General features: G+C 35.4%; 1 protein-coding gene and 1 long non-coding RNA gene across 5 annotated transcripts in view; one reads left to right on the top strand and one right to left on the bottom strand.

Moving 5' to 3' along the window:
- The window catches only part of LOC117237499 (uncharacterized protein DDB_G0284459-like), a 47,008-nt gene that overhangs the window by 6,122 nt on the left and 27,279 nt on the right, over nucleotides 1–13,607 (bottom strand). The window contains exon 1 of one of the 4 annotated variants that reach the window (XM_033501523.1): nucleotides 6,873–7,928. The exons of 2 other annotated variants lie outside the window; for them this stretch is intronic. In XM_033501523.1, the coding sequence (XP_033357414.1) occupies nucleotides 6,873–6,926 (54 nt within the window). In that variant the 5' untranslated portion in view covers nucleotides 6,927–7,928. Of the gene's footprint in view, nucleotides 1–3,061; nucleotides 3,477–6,872; nucleotides 7,929–13,607 lie in introns of those variants that run through there. One more of the 4 variants, XM_033501524.1, reaches the window with a different exon arrangement.
- LOC117237502 lies at nucleotides 1,886–2,855 on the top strand. The gene is made up of 2 exons (XR_004494022.1): nucleotides 1,886–2,144; nucleotides 2,284–2,855. It is a non-coding gene; the product is annotated as an uncharacterized LOC117237502 (long non-coding RNA).

Here is a 13,607-nt window from a genome sequence, read left to right as displayed (position 1 = left end):
AAATACAACAAAAGAAACACCTATACGCAATGCGCATAACGCCTTAACGTAGCCCAACTCACTCCCTATCGTTCAATCCTCTAGGACAGACTCTAGGGAAAACGTCTCAAAGTAAAGATACCAATTATATACCAATTAAAGAAGCATTTATTTGAAAATAATTGCCGGTTCAATGCAGTAACAGCTGTCTGTAGAAGAAGCCTCGTATCTCGAGTAAAACAACAGGCAATCGTAATAATAGAATGGAGAAATGGTGGCGTTTTGTGTTTTAGTAGAACTCATAGCCTTATGACTGGGAGAGGTTTGTTGTCAATGGTGTAATATGCCTGGCAGTTTGGGCGGTAAATTTATGGAGGCAGAAGATCGCAGGAAGCCACAAATTTTCGCACGAACTGTAATTATACAGTGGCCGTAGCGGAAAACGTACCCAATAGTTTGGCTATTTTCTTCGTCTCATCACGGGGGAAATAACCCCGCACCCCATACGGTTTTTCGAGCGATCGACTTACAGCGCAATCCATACTAACTTTAAGTTATCAGTTGCGACATAACGAATCAAGCTCTTTCAGCAGATAGCTTGTTTTTTTTGCGATCTTCATGACGTGCTACGAACTGCCGGTGTTATTACGCCAGCAGTCAGTCATTGCTTTAAAGAACTCGTATGTTTGATTACGGGGTGCTAGAAGTAAACGGCAAAGTATGATACATATATAATATATGGTTTTGGTTCTAGTTATTAATTTACAGAATAGACCAGCTCCGTGTCTTTGCTTATCTTTCACGCGTAAAGTTAAAAAGTTGAGATTAAAATATCTTTGTCATTTCCAGAAAAATTACGTCAAATTATGTGTCTCTAGAAACATAATATATCAACAGTTTCAGAAATATTCGCAATGGTTGATTTAAACGGAACACTTTGTATATTTCGACGATCTTTCCAACATTATATATTCAAATGGATATTAGGATGAAAAATATGACGATATCAATTCAATTATGAAGAAACTAATTGTTTGAGATACCAACTGTCTCAGACTTATTTGCACGATTACATAACTCGCAAGCGTAGCATCGTATAGTTCATCTAAATGTTCCGAGTTACGACATAGCTATTTAAGATGGTATGCAAATTCCGGTTCCGGTACACGTGACACCAACATGTCAGGTATTTCAAAATCAAACTTTTCCCAACCACGATGCATTCGTGTCCTATGATGTCAGAGGAATCCCCCATGATCGGAAGAAGGTATATTATAATATGTATTTAGAAAGCGCGATCTGATGAGGTGTCCATGTTCTGAATGCTGATGGTTATAAATGAGCAAGCGCAGAGATTTCGTGTAACTAATCATAACGTATAGTTTAGCATGAATGAAGAAAAAAGCAGAAAGTCTGATTCAATTGCATGGATCAACATTTAACAACTAATACGAAGTGAATTTCGAATAGATATTGGTTATTGATAAAATGTTACAAGAGAAGAACGCATAGTAATAAATTTAAAAAATAAGTTGATCAGACTTACTCGAATTAATTTTGTTTTATATTTGAAACAACGAAACGACACGAAATTAACTTCAAAATAAATAACCAAGATCGAGTAATGATATTTAATGTCAAAACTCGATACAGTATACGCGCCTTTGAAAATTTGACGCCCACGATTGCATCAAATTCGAGTTTTAAAGTGGCTCACGGAGGTGACGAAAAAGTGTGCTACGACTTTCTCCGTTCTTGACCAACGGTTTTTCGATCCATCGTGGTGCACGATAGGAGGTCAACGGATGAACTCCGGTCGCTGGATAACGAGATATCTATACCTCATATCGATACAGTTACCCGTTTTAACACATTCAATATCCGTCAAATTTCCGTCGCTCAGAAGCGAGTGCTGAGGTTAGCAAGTCTGATCTTACCGCAAACTTCTTTTTTCATTTGTATATTCGTCGTTTTTTTAATAACTGCATGGAGATTTTAGAAAAAGAATGCGGAAAGGAATGCACGGAGGATCACGTTTGTTCTTAAGTGACGTCAACGCTACATTCTCTTCTCTAATAACTCAGAAGCACTTTCTCCGGTGTTACGGTGTAATATACGACGAATAGAGATCCACAATTATCGCACGAAACGCGCAATAAGTATACGTAAGTAATCACATTTCTTCCGATCCCTTGTGTTTTTTTACCGAGATCCGTGAACAGAACATAATGATTTCGCTTAAAATCACCGATATATACGTGGGAATGATTTGTTTTTGATAATCATTTAATTTTTAATTTACAGGTGACTTTCAATATCGTGAATGGATTAGAATTCCCGATTTCGCAAGCCAAGCATGTACACATAGTAGTTCTCGCAATTACGAGCGTAGAATTGTGTCATCATTTAAACAACCTTCATTGATTGCGTCACGTTACTTTATTACAAACCGTGTAATAATTATCATAAGATTCGTTATACCGTTTAAAGATACAAAAAATATGGCGTTTCGATAAATTGTATCGTTTGTTTGTGTAAATTGGGCTAATGTAAACGATGCAGTCTTCCAGTTTGTATTAGGTAAGCCGTAGTGGTCAATCGTTATTCTAATGTTATACAATATACAGTCGCTATGTTTGGAGTAAATAATGGATGCTTTTACAAAGACTGCAACAAGACCTTCGATGAAAACGTCTTTAAAGAATGACTGATTCATCGTCCGGTAGATATAGTAGGTCGTGTCGAAATAAGTCTACGACATACTTTACGTATAGCTTTTTCCATACCGTTGCTCGTTTACAAAATCGCTATGTATCCGTTATAAATCCAATGTAAGAAACTGCCGATCAAATGCATCCCTACTACACCATACACAAGAGCGCGTAATTCAATTTTCTTTTTTTGTGTCCAAACTAAGCGCATGTTTATTTCGCATTTTCATCGATCACGTCGAGTATAAAAATTGAGTGCTTGGTAGAAATTATAAACTCGCGATGCTTAAACAGCCTTCTACTGTGTACAGTAGTTTTTGCATTAAAAAAATATTCGTGTGTTATTCTTATTATATCCTGCACATTGTTACCTTAAATTCCGTCTTCCAGGCAAGCACACTTATCCAATATTATCAAGAAAGTCTGAGCACGTGACCGGCATGATATACGTATAAATTTTTTCGCACAATCACACACAAATCAGCCGAATTTCACCTGATTTCGACATAACATTCTGTCACTGGTCCTCGAGGCATCTGTCGTGCGTTGTCGTCTCCTCGAGGATGCCGGTTACGAGCGCTCTCGAGAACAGCCGATATCTGCCGAAGGTCACCGAAGCTTTCCGAACGGCAGCGCGAGTGACCGAATGTTTTCGCGTACCTGACATATTGTACTTCGAATTCTGAGAGCACCTCGATTACTTTTGCGAATCATTAGAAAATTCCTGCTTCATTTTCTTCCTTTAATTAACTGTATTGGATCGAGCATTTACGATCGATATATCAAACGAAAATACGAATAACGTAACGGAAACAGAATGTAGGCGAGACGAACTTTGGATACAAACTGGTCAGTCGGCGAGTGGACAGTTAGGTCCAAGAGGGAGTAAAGAATGGTAGGGAGAGGGTTGAAGCAGGCTCGGATTTCAAAAATAATTTTCTTCACGATCATATGTGTATCATATAAATTTTTGTAATTTTTAGAAAACTAGAATTTATTATTATTACTATAATGAAAATTTATTATTATAACGTATTTTTAGTTTGTTATACTTTGAATGTTTTTATTTTACTCTATCCTAGAAGTTTGAAAGTTCTTAAGTAAGTTATTGAATAAGTAGTACATTATTCCTAATCGGTTTCTAATAACAAGGTATATTTATTTATGTAAGCTGTTATAATTCTAGATAATTAATAAAAATTCATATTTATAAAAAGTTGGTTCTTCCAAAAATATTCATATGAAATTACAATATACGTAGGATTGTAATTTTAAAAACGAAGCAAAACAGAAATTCTATAATGGTAAACAATACTTTAACGTTTTTAGATTATAATTTAGTAAATTTTTTTGTATTTTCATTAGTACTGAAAAAATGTCTTTCCCTCTTGTCTATACGCATATATATAGTAGAGTCTAATTTATTAAGTAGACGGTTGATAAAAATCTGAAGAATCTTGAGTTATAAGTGCAGCCCTGAGCCAGAGTCAGACGGAGAGAAGGAAGAAAGTAAGAAAAGCAGGTAAAGAGAGAGAGAAAGAGTCCTGTTCCGCATTCACGCGTGCACGAATGTTTGTGCGCACTTTTTCTATGTATAACTTGTTCGTGATCGAATGAAAACAGGTAAGACTATCTATAGACCAGATATAACATAAAAATGAATACGACATGCCCTTTTTTAGATAAATTGTGAAGTTAACTTGCTCAGATATCTACATACGTCACGGGAAGCAAAGTAACGAACAGCTGACTCGAGTAGTATTCAGGATTACGGCATGCTATTATTGAGAGATAGTAGTGTTCTTGTTATTTAGCATTCTCGGAGTTTTGCGGTTGATTTTGCAAGATTTCTAACGAATTAAATCGATTATTTTGCAAAAAAGTGTTGACAGTTTATGTAGATATAAATTTTTATTCAAAAAGATGATAGTATCTCCTAACCAAAAGAAGCAGTCGATGAAATTATCTTTCTCGCATTTCCACTAGGGAGATAGAAAATCCATCGCTCCTTTTCAGACTAAACACATTGCCTACGATCTTTCAGTGATCAATAAAATAAATAAAAGAAGCATGCCATCTCTGAATTTTAATCCTATCGTACATAAAAAAAGTATCAAGTTAGTCTATCGATTTTAATCAAGCCTTACGCGTACAGAATGAGTACCATTTATAGTGAAGTTTCTCAAGTTCCCAGAACGACACCAAATATCAGCGGTGTTGGAATGTTATCGACACGAACGGTCGTTCTTGATCTTGCCCTGAATAAGATCGTTCTCCACTACCTAGGAACGCCGATTGTCCTAGAAAACGAGATTCTACCGGTTGGCGCCTGGCCCGTGGTTGTGCAATTGCCTCCTTAACGACTTCGTCGAGACCTTCGCACAGACTTTTTGTAGAAGTTACCTCTGCGTGATACCTTCAATTCACATACATCTTAATTACCGAGCGGAAACTGGCGACAACCATCTACCGACCGTTTGCAGGGGATGTGACGTTTTTTGACACCTCGTGATTTAGCAACGTGTAATCATCAGGAATAACTAATAATACGGATCTCGATACGAATGTGGTCCGTTTACGACTACTAATTCCGGAATTTATGCGAAGAATATTGCAACGGGAAGCTTTGGTATGTCGCTACTACGTTATTTTTATTATGTTAGTATGTTATTAATTTCCTTCTTGTTCCTCTTGTTGATGTAAACGGTCAAGTATATATTTAAGTAAGTATCGTTTTGTGTTAGAAAAATACAGTTACGTAAAGAAATGGCGGATGTTAATGGTTCTACTGTATTACTAAAATTCTTCATATATCATTTATATACTATTATTATAATATGCTATTAAAATTCTTCATGAAGTTAAGAAAATTGAAGAACTATTTACTATGGTTTATGAATGAGATGAAATTGATGAGATGAGTATATTATTACATCCGTAAATACATTTTAGCATATTATCCTGTTGAGATGTTAATCATTTTTTATATATGTAGAGTGACTTTGTTGTACTTGAAATATGTTAGATAGTAAAACGTGTGCAAATATGTAAACACACGATTGGACTGAAACTCAATAAATTGTGATCTTTATCAAAATTTTGTAAACAGTTTGTAGACTTCCTATATAATATCATTATTAATTTCATAGAGGATAAAAAAAGAGGGAGAAAGGAATTAGATCAGTTCAAGAAATGTTTATAAACTTCGTTATATAAGTTTGATATTAAGTACCGAAAAAAGTAGGACAACTTTTATTCCCAAAACCAATAGAGTAATAACACTGCCATTAAATGTTTTTCATTTATGAAATTTTTTTGTTATGTCTCGTGAAATTATATCGAGCATATTTTAATCACAAGCATTTAGAGTTAATTAAAGAAAAACTCGTAGTTTATGCAATGACAATTCGATCCTGACGGAACTGTTTTACCTAACATTTGACGTCAATAAGAAATACTCGAATAACATATGTATTTCATACAATTGAGTCAACTCCCGAATAAACAATATGCTCATCTTAATGGAAATATTTCAATATTAAACGAGAACGTTCTTCAAGATTCTCTTTTTTTTCGCGAAACTTTGCTTAGCAGAAGAAACATGAGAATCTCATGATGAGATGTAATTTTCTCGACGTAATAGGAGAGTTTCGCTGCTCGCTTTAACCTTTAAATGTATAATGTTGCTATATGGTAACAAGCCACTGTATGTTTTTCAATTTCACAGACACAGTGCTTATTATACAGTGTATATATGATACATATTCTTATTGTTATTAAACAAGTGAAAATGAAGAAAGTGGTCTCCCGTCACTATGACTTTTCTCCGATACTTAAAAGTGTCAAAGTCAAAATGCTTTATTATCGTTGGAAGAATTATTCTTTTAAGGGTTGAATGAATGAAAGCATCGAATAGCATAAAGTGTTACGATTGTCTCGTTCACGATCACGGCTTTATTACAACGAACGGAGAAAGAAAAGAATACGAAAGAAAGAAAGAAACAAAAAAAGGCACAATCAACGAGAATATTCGCTTTGGAAGCAGCGAACTCAATCCTGCACGATAACGTCTCATCGATTTATTAACTCGGTTACCTTAGAAACCCGGTTCGCTAGCCCTCGGTTAGGTCTGGGGGATACGGATAACCGTTATCACGATGCACGAATACAATCGATTCTTACCGTTTGAGTATACTCCAGCCAGAGTTTCGAGTCGATCTTCTTCCTGCACGACATTCTTTCGATGATTCTCTCCTACCGCCCACCTCGTTCCTCTTTTATATATTATTTGCTCTTTTTAGCAACTTTAAGATAAGTCTACAGGACTTCTTCATCACCTTGTACATCACTTTGTGCTTCTTTGCATCGATCAGACCGTATTTTCGTTTAAAGAACAGTGGTTTCTTTGAATGGCATACCTCTGTCTCGTTGGAAACGAACCGATATTTTTAAGAGAGATGCTTCTAAGTTGATTCATCGAATTCTCCGAGTTGCATTCCTCCTCGTTGAGGAAATATCTTTCACGGATTTCTGGTTATTGTGATCATGCTTATTTACACGGATTGTTTGTGTTAGCTTGAATTATCGGTGGTTTACAGCGTGGTTGTTGGTTGGTGAAGTAGGAGGAACAAGAAAACGTGTTTCAAATGATGCAAGCTTTTCACGATTTTTGTAACCGTTGAATTGCTCTACAATCAGAATTCTGACATATACATATAATTCACTGAGTTTTTATTTTTACTTTATATTACTTTTATTTCTCTATTTCATTGCTCTTTCTGCTTTCTTTATCTCACGTTCCGCTTTTATCCGTTATATGTACATATTTCAATAGAAATTTAGCATTCCTCAGAAATGAAACAAATATATTCTTGCGATTCAGTTATCTCGGTACTAAAGTTGCAGCTTCGAATCACGATGAAACATAGTCTTTCTTTAAAATGCAATTGTAAAATGCAAAACGAATGCAATATTCGATTATTTTCTCCCGTTTTTATCGCGTTATTTAATTGACAGTTCTCTTTGACGCAGAACGCGTATCTTGTTTCGCTACGAAAATATTTTTTCCATCTTTGCATTCGACACATGTATCCGTAACAGCTGGTTACGCTATTAACACGCATCATGGTATACGTTTGTTCGTTAGCAAACACACGTAACTAAGCTCGATACATATATAGCTTAGGAATAAAGTTGAACGTTCGGATTGTTGACCACGCATCACAAATGTCTTGTTAAAAAAGAAAAAGGATTAATTAAACGAAACAGAAAAAGAGAGACGAAAGAAAGAAAATAACTTTTATAGAAATATAAAAGCTGACAAATGATGGGACAGACGAGAGATAGCGAAACAGAAATGCGACCACGTTGTTGTAAAAGTAACTTTGAGAGTAACGGTACTACGATTTCTTGGGAGTACATCGTCGTGACTCGACGAATCTGTAATTGACGTTATATGGCGTTAATTGGCCAGAATTAATTGACTTCAAGAGGCTTGAACTCGCGTTTCGAGGAAGATATCCCATCGGTTATGTAAATCAATCTTCCTTGGAGTCGTTGCATCGTGTGTCCTTCCGTCTCGTCACCTTGTTTTTCCTTTCTTTCTTTTTTCTTTTTATTCAGTATTGTTCACTGATGCGCTAAACATTGAATAACCACCGTGAAGAATAGCTTCTACGGTAAAAATTACCTCAATAACGCGAGATTTATCGCATAATCGTAAATTTGGCGAGAACACGGTGAGTTCGAGTGGTTCAACGATACAACAACGATGAAATTACCATCGCGAGCACGCGTTTACCGCGCTCCAACGCGACGCGATTGAACAAAGACCGCGTTCCGCGAGAAGAAACGTAGAACTAACCGCTCTCTTAAAGACTGCTCGTTATCTGGGTGTAACCTACAGGACAATGATAACGGCAACGATAACGATGAGCTGATCGTTGTAAAGATACACGCGAAACAAAATCGAATTGTGGGGCATAACATGTAAATATTATATGTACACTTTTATCCGTAAATCGCTGCACATTATCCATTTATTATTAGTAGCTTTAGGATTAGAACAGCGATACAACATTAAGATAGGAAAGAGAGTCATTTGCTTTTAGTTTTATATTCTTATTTTGATATTTAAAATTCGGATAGTTTATCATCTTTTAATTAATTTTAATCCATAGTGTTAGCTTTTAATGTTAATAAATGCCACTTTAGATACTATATAATTGTTCAAATATTTTACTATATCAATGTCTCATTACGCAAGAAGTCTCTCAACTATCTATTTACCGAACAATTTATTTTATTCGATACACGTATTAGCATAAAATTGAAATAACGGTATTAAAGGGATATTAATCAAATTTGTAAGAAGACATGTTAATTTAATATAGAAATTATAGTGTGCATATAAAGTAATAGATATAATAGCAATAATATACAGGGTGGTTGGTAACTGGTGGTACAAACGGAAAGGGGGCGATTCTACGCGAAAAAAGAAGACGAAAATATAGAATAAAAATTTTTCGTTTGACCCTTTGTTTTCGAGAAAATCGACTTTGAATTTTCGCTCGGTACACGTGCAATTCATCACGTCTCGTTATAACGGATCTCACTGTAGATCGTTGTCTCGATGGAAAAATTAAAAAAAAAAAAATTTTTATTCTATATTTTCGACTTCTTTTTTCGCGTAGAATCACCCTCTTTCCGCTTGTACCACCAGTTACCAACCACCCTGTATATTAATGCATAAATTAACGAAAGATTGAGAGTATAACATGTATATTTCAAGAATTTTCATGCCATTTACTAATTTTTTGAAATTTGAAATGAAAATGGAATTTTACAAATTTTATTACATTTCGAATAACCATCATTCTATAGTAACGTTCTATTATATACTACTCGGACATTTAATTTCGGAAATTCAAGATCCAGAACAACGATAAACTTGACAAACATGTTACTCATCATTCCACTGGAATATCCTTTAGTGTTCATAACCTGTGTAAACGAACTAATCGTTCAGTTTCCGGTTTTAGGGGAAAGCCACTACTTATTGCTACACGTTACGTCACCACGCGTCGAATCACGGTGTTACGTAGATTAATTGTTATCATTTAACGTTCTTATCACCATGATACATGTGTCTGGCTTTTTCCGAAATGTTACCCATTCGAATAAGATGCGAATGAATATTGCACGTGTTTAAAAAAGAGCCGGTTATATGTGATAGCTGCATTATGAACGTATAAATACGTTATAATAAAAACGTATAAAAGCCAGAAACTTTTTACATTTAGAAACGAGAAATGTATTATATTCTGTCCTCGCGCAACAAAATCTTATCTTATTTACTAGCCTAGATTTAACTTACAAAATAATAATCTCCGATCATAATCGCTATTGTTATTAAAGTCTTACGTATCCACGTGAAAATGCTTCACGAGTATGACGTTACGCGCAAACACTCGAGCGTGGCCGTGCCATGCGGGTACGTATGCTCGTGTTACATTTGCATACGCGAACACAACCGAGCAAAGACAGGTGTACAACAAAGGGATACCTTTTGTGCGGGCCTTTCCGTACGTCCACGACCTTTTAAGCGATACGCCTTGTCAAGCTGACTGCGTCAACTTTTCGCAATCGAACACGACGATATAGTTCGTGACGCTGGCAACTATTTGGTACCCAGTTTCACCCTTTTCTATATTCTTTTTCTTTTCCAGTCATTTTCAAGCTAGTCGTGTTTTTCTATCGTAAACGGATTTCTTTAGTTTGAAGAAAATGTAAAGAAATTGATATAATTACGTGTTTTTTTAAATTATTAATTTGTTATTAATTCATTTTTACTTTGGTCAAATTCACGTATATACTGTTACTGTAAATCAGCCAAATGTCCTAATACTTCTGAGTGACTCTGTGTGTATAAGCCTATATTTATAGTTACTTACATTTATAAGATCTTTTTTCACTATTTTGTAGGAAAAATCTGGGACATTCTGTGTATGCAGCGTGAACGAGCCAAATGACACACCCTGTATAACACGTCCATTTCTCAAGTAACAGGAATCTCGTTCGATTATTTCAAAGAGAGTGCGTAATTACCCTCGGTTCTTCATTTCAACTCGTTGAGTGAGAGCTACCGGCTTGTAGCTTCCGAACCCTTTGTCGCTACTCGAAACAATACCATGCAACACGTCGTGCGACATATGGCTAACAACGGGAAAGGAATAAAGTGGAGAATCGATACCTTGGAGAGATAACAATTTGCGTCAGAGTCAGACGTCACATTGTTCGATCGGTTTACACGATATTTGAAATTTACGGTGCCGCATTCGTGCGACGACTTATGCTGTGCCATGGAGCTCGAGGTCTGCTCTTATCCAACTGCGGTTACAATGGAATAAACATATCTTTAACAAACCAGAGAACGGTTGAAAAATTTTTGCAATACTTGCGGAGGCAGATACTCCTTCTAAATGTAAGATTTTAAATTCGAACTCCAATTAATTATAAGAGATAATTTGTAATCCGATAAACCAGCAATCACCCAAAAATCAGAATTATTGTATTCCTATATCATCAAAAATTCAAACTCCGCTCTACAACATTAATCCTTTGATAAAGCATATAATTAATAGGATTTTTCAGACACGAATACATAGCAACCAAAAAGAGAAAACACTTTTAATCGAACAAATCAAAATTTTCTTTACAAATGTTGACTTTCAACGAAGAAAGTCGATTTCAAATCCATAAACATCGACAATGAATAAAATATGAGACTAAGAAATAACAATTTGTTTCTGTTATAGCAGTCTAGTATAGCCATCTTATTGCACTTCTTTCCGACAACTTTCGATCAATTAAGTATTTTACATTTTACTTGGCTTGCTGGAATTTGTCTTAGGAATTATCCACGCAAAGCTAATGCATTGGAAATCTGGATAATCCATACGAAATGTTTCTCTTTCATTCAATACAGCGTACGAATTTTTTCCTCCCAACTAATTATTTGTATAGTAGACGTTCGGATAATGGAGGTTCTATTGGAAACTGGAATATATTTTTTTGTAGATAAGGATCGACTATGCGGAGAATATTGTCCTGCTTTCTCGTTAACTTTAAGGGTGCCGATCTCGTGTTCGATATTTAAGAAACGGGTTTCGTTACAGCGCAGACATGGCTACCTGCAACATTTTCTATATTCTTCTACTTTCGTTCGTTCGATACGATATGGAGCTCAAGCCTTAATAAATGAATTTAATCGACCGGAATTCACTTAATTGGATGCTGGATACACGGTAAGTTCACAGTAAGTAAAAGGAATCATTTCTTACAACACGTTTGGTCAGCTTGTCTTATTCTCACTCTCTCGTTTAACCAGCGTAGGCTCAAAAATTCTCGGTTGGTTTATCGCGTAAAATCGTAATACACGAGCGTGTTGTACGTAAAACGGGCACGCGTCTCTTGAACTAAATACATGTCAATTTCTTTTTTTCTCCAGTCGATTTTTGTAACGTTATTAAAGTCGACAACTTTTCCTGGTCATATTCTGTCCACACAATTAATAATTATCTCGTTTTGTTACGCTTTCTCGGGCTCGGTTTCCTCGTTGGTAAAATCGTCGCCGCGTGCCAACAATTTCGCTCGATACTCCCAAAGAGGAGACGTAGGATATAAACGAGGACGAGTGAGATTTCACATCCTTGTACGAACCAAATGGTTGATTACTTTTAAAAAGGAGCAGTCATTCGGCAGCATGCCAGCATCTACCATTATCGATGCTCGTGATTTTATCGAGAACGTCTAGCACAATGTTGTACCGTGAACGATCTGGGTTAAACATACATTCCATACGTACCGCTACTTGACACTGTACTTTTCGTCGGGAAACAAGAGGAACAGGGGAGCAGTTGCCTAATGGGTATGTATGGTACTGGCCAACCTAAATTGTATCTCACAAGTTTCCTATTATAGAATACAAACGATAGATAATGATAGAAACGTATGAAATACCTATTCTTAAGTCGAATCATATAGTAATGAACAAAAGTATTGGCACAGCCAACTTCCTTTCTAAAATCCTGTACAAATTTGTAAAAAATGTGATATTTTATTTAATTCTCTAGAAATAAAACAGCATCTTGATTACAAACTCGAAAATAATACATGTGTATAGACCGAACATTTCATAAGCGCAACGAATGGAATCATTGTTTCATATAAGTAATATTTCTCAACCTTGTGAGGTGAAACTTAGGTATTCTAATTAACTTGAAATCATAAATACGCGTTGAACTTGGTCCCGTTAATGGAAACCATGCAAATAACAATTTCTAAATTTCAGTTCCCTTAATTAACTCTTATAATTCTTAAATAACCAAGTAAAAGTGAAATTTAATTGCAAAAATAATAATATATATATCTATGACGTACATCATACGACACGTATCGTTTAAAACTGAAGTCTTAATATGCAACGACAATTATCCACTTCAGGGCGAATTTCTATTGAAAAAGCAACAACTAGAAAGAACGTCTATAATTCCTACTAATATTTCAACGTAATCAACGGAATGCGAATGAAAATTGGAGCGGAACGATCGTTAAAAGAATATTAATTTAATATCGACCTAAATTTCACACCAGTTTCGTTTCTGCAGCTGATTTGTTTATTGCTTAACTTGTCTATTCCATTCTTTGTCCTTAAGGCCAGTATCACTAGAAAAAAGTTTAGAAAATCAGTGACCGATCGAAAAATTATTAGTAGCACTTTCATAAACAAAGTTGTTTGTGATAGCGTCGTAATTGAATTTCCCCAAACATAACGAAATCGTTAAATTTAGGTGGAAAAAGGAACTGACAAAAAATGCTAAATAAACTATTGAAATTCCCTTTCATACCCACAGTATT

The sequence above is a fragment of the Bombus vosnesenskii genome, unplaced genomic scaffold, assembly GCF_011952255.1.
Source record: "Bombus vosnesenskii isolate JDL3184/JDL3185 unplaced genomic scaffold, Bvos_JDL3184-5_v1.1 scf7180000013379, whole genome shotgun sequence".
Classification (NCBI taxonomy): Eukaryota; Metazoa; Arthropoda; class Insecta; order Hymenoptera; family Apidae; genus Bombus; species Bombus vosnesenskii.
The sequence above is the reverse complement of the archived record's forward strand: the minus strand, read 5'-3'. Positions and strand labels throughout refer to the sequence as shown.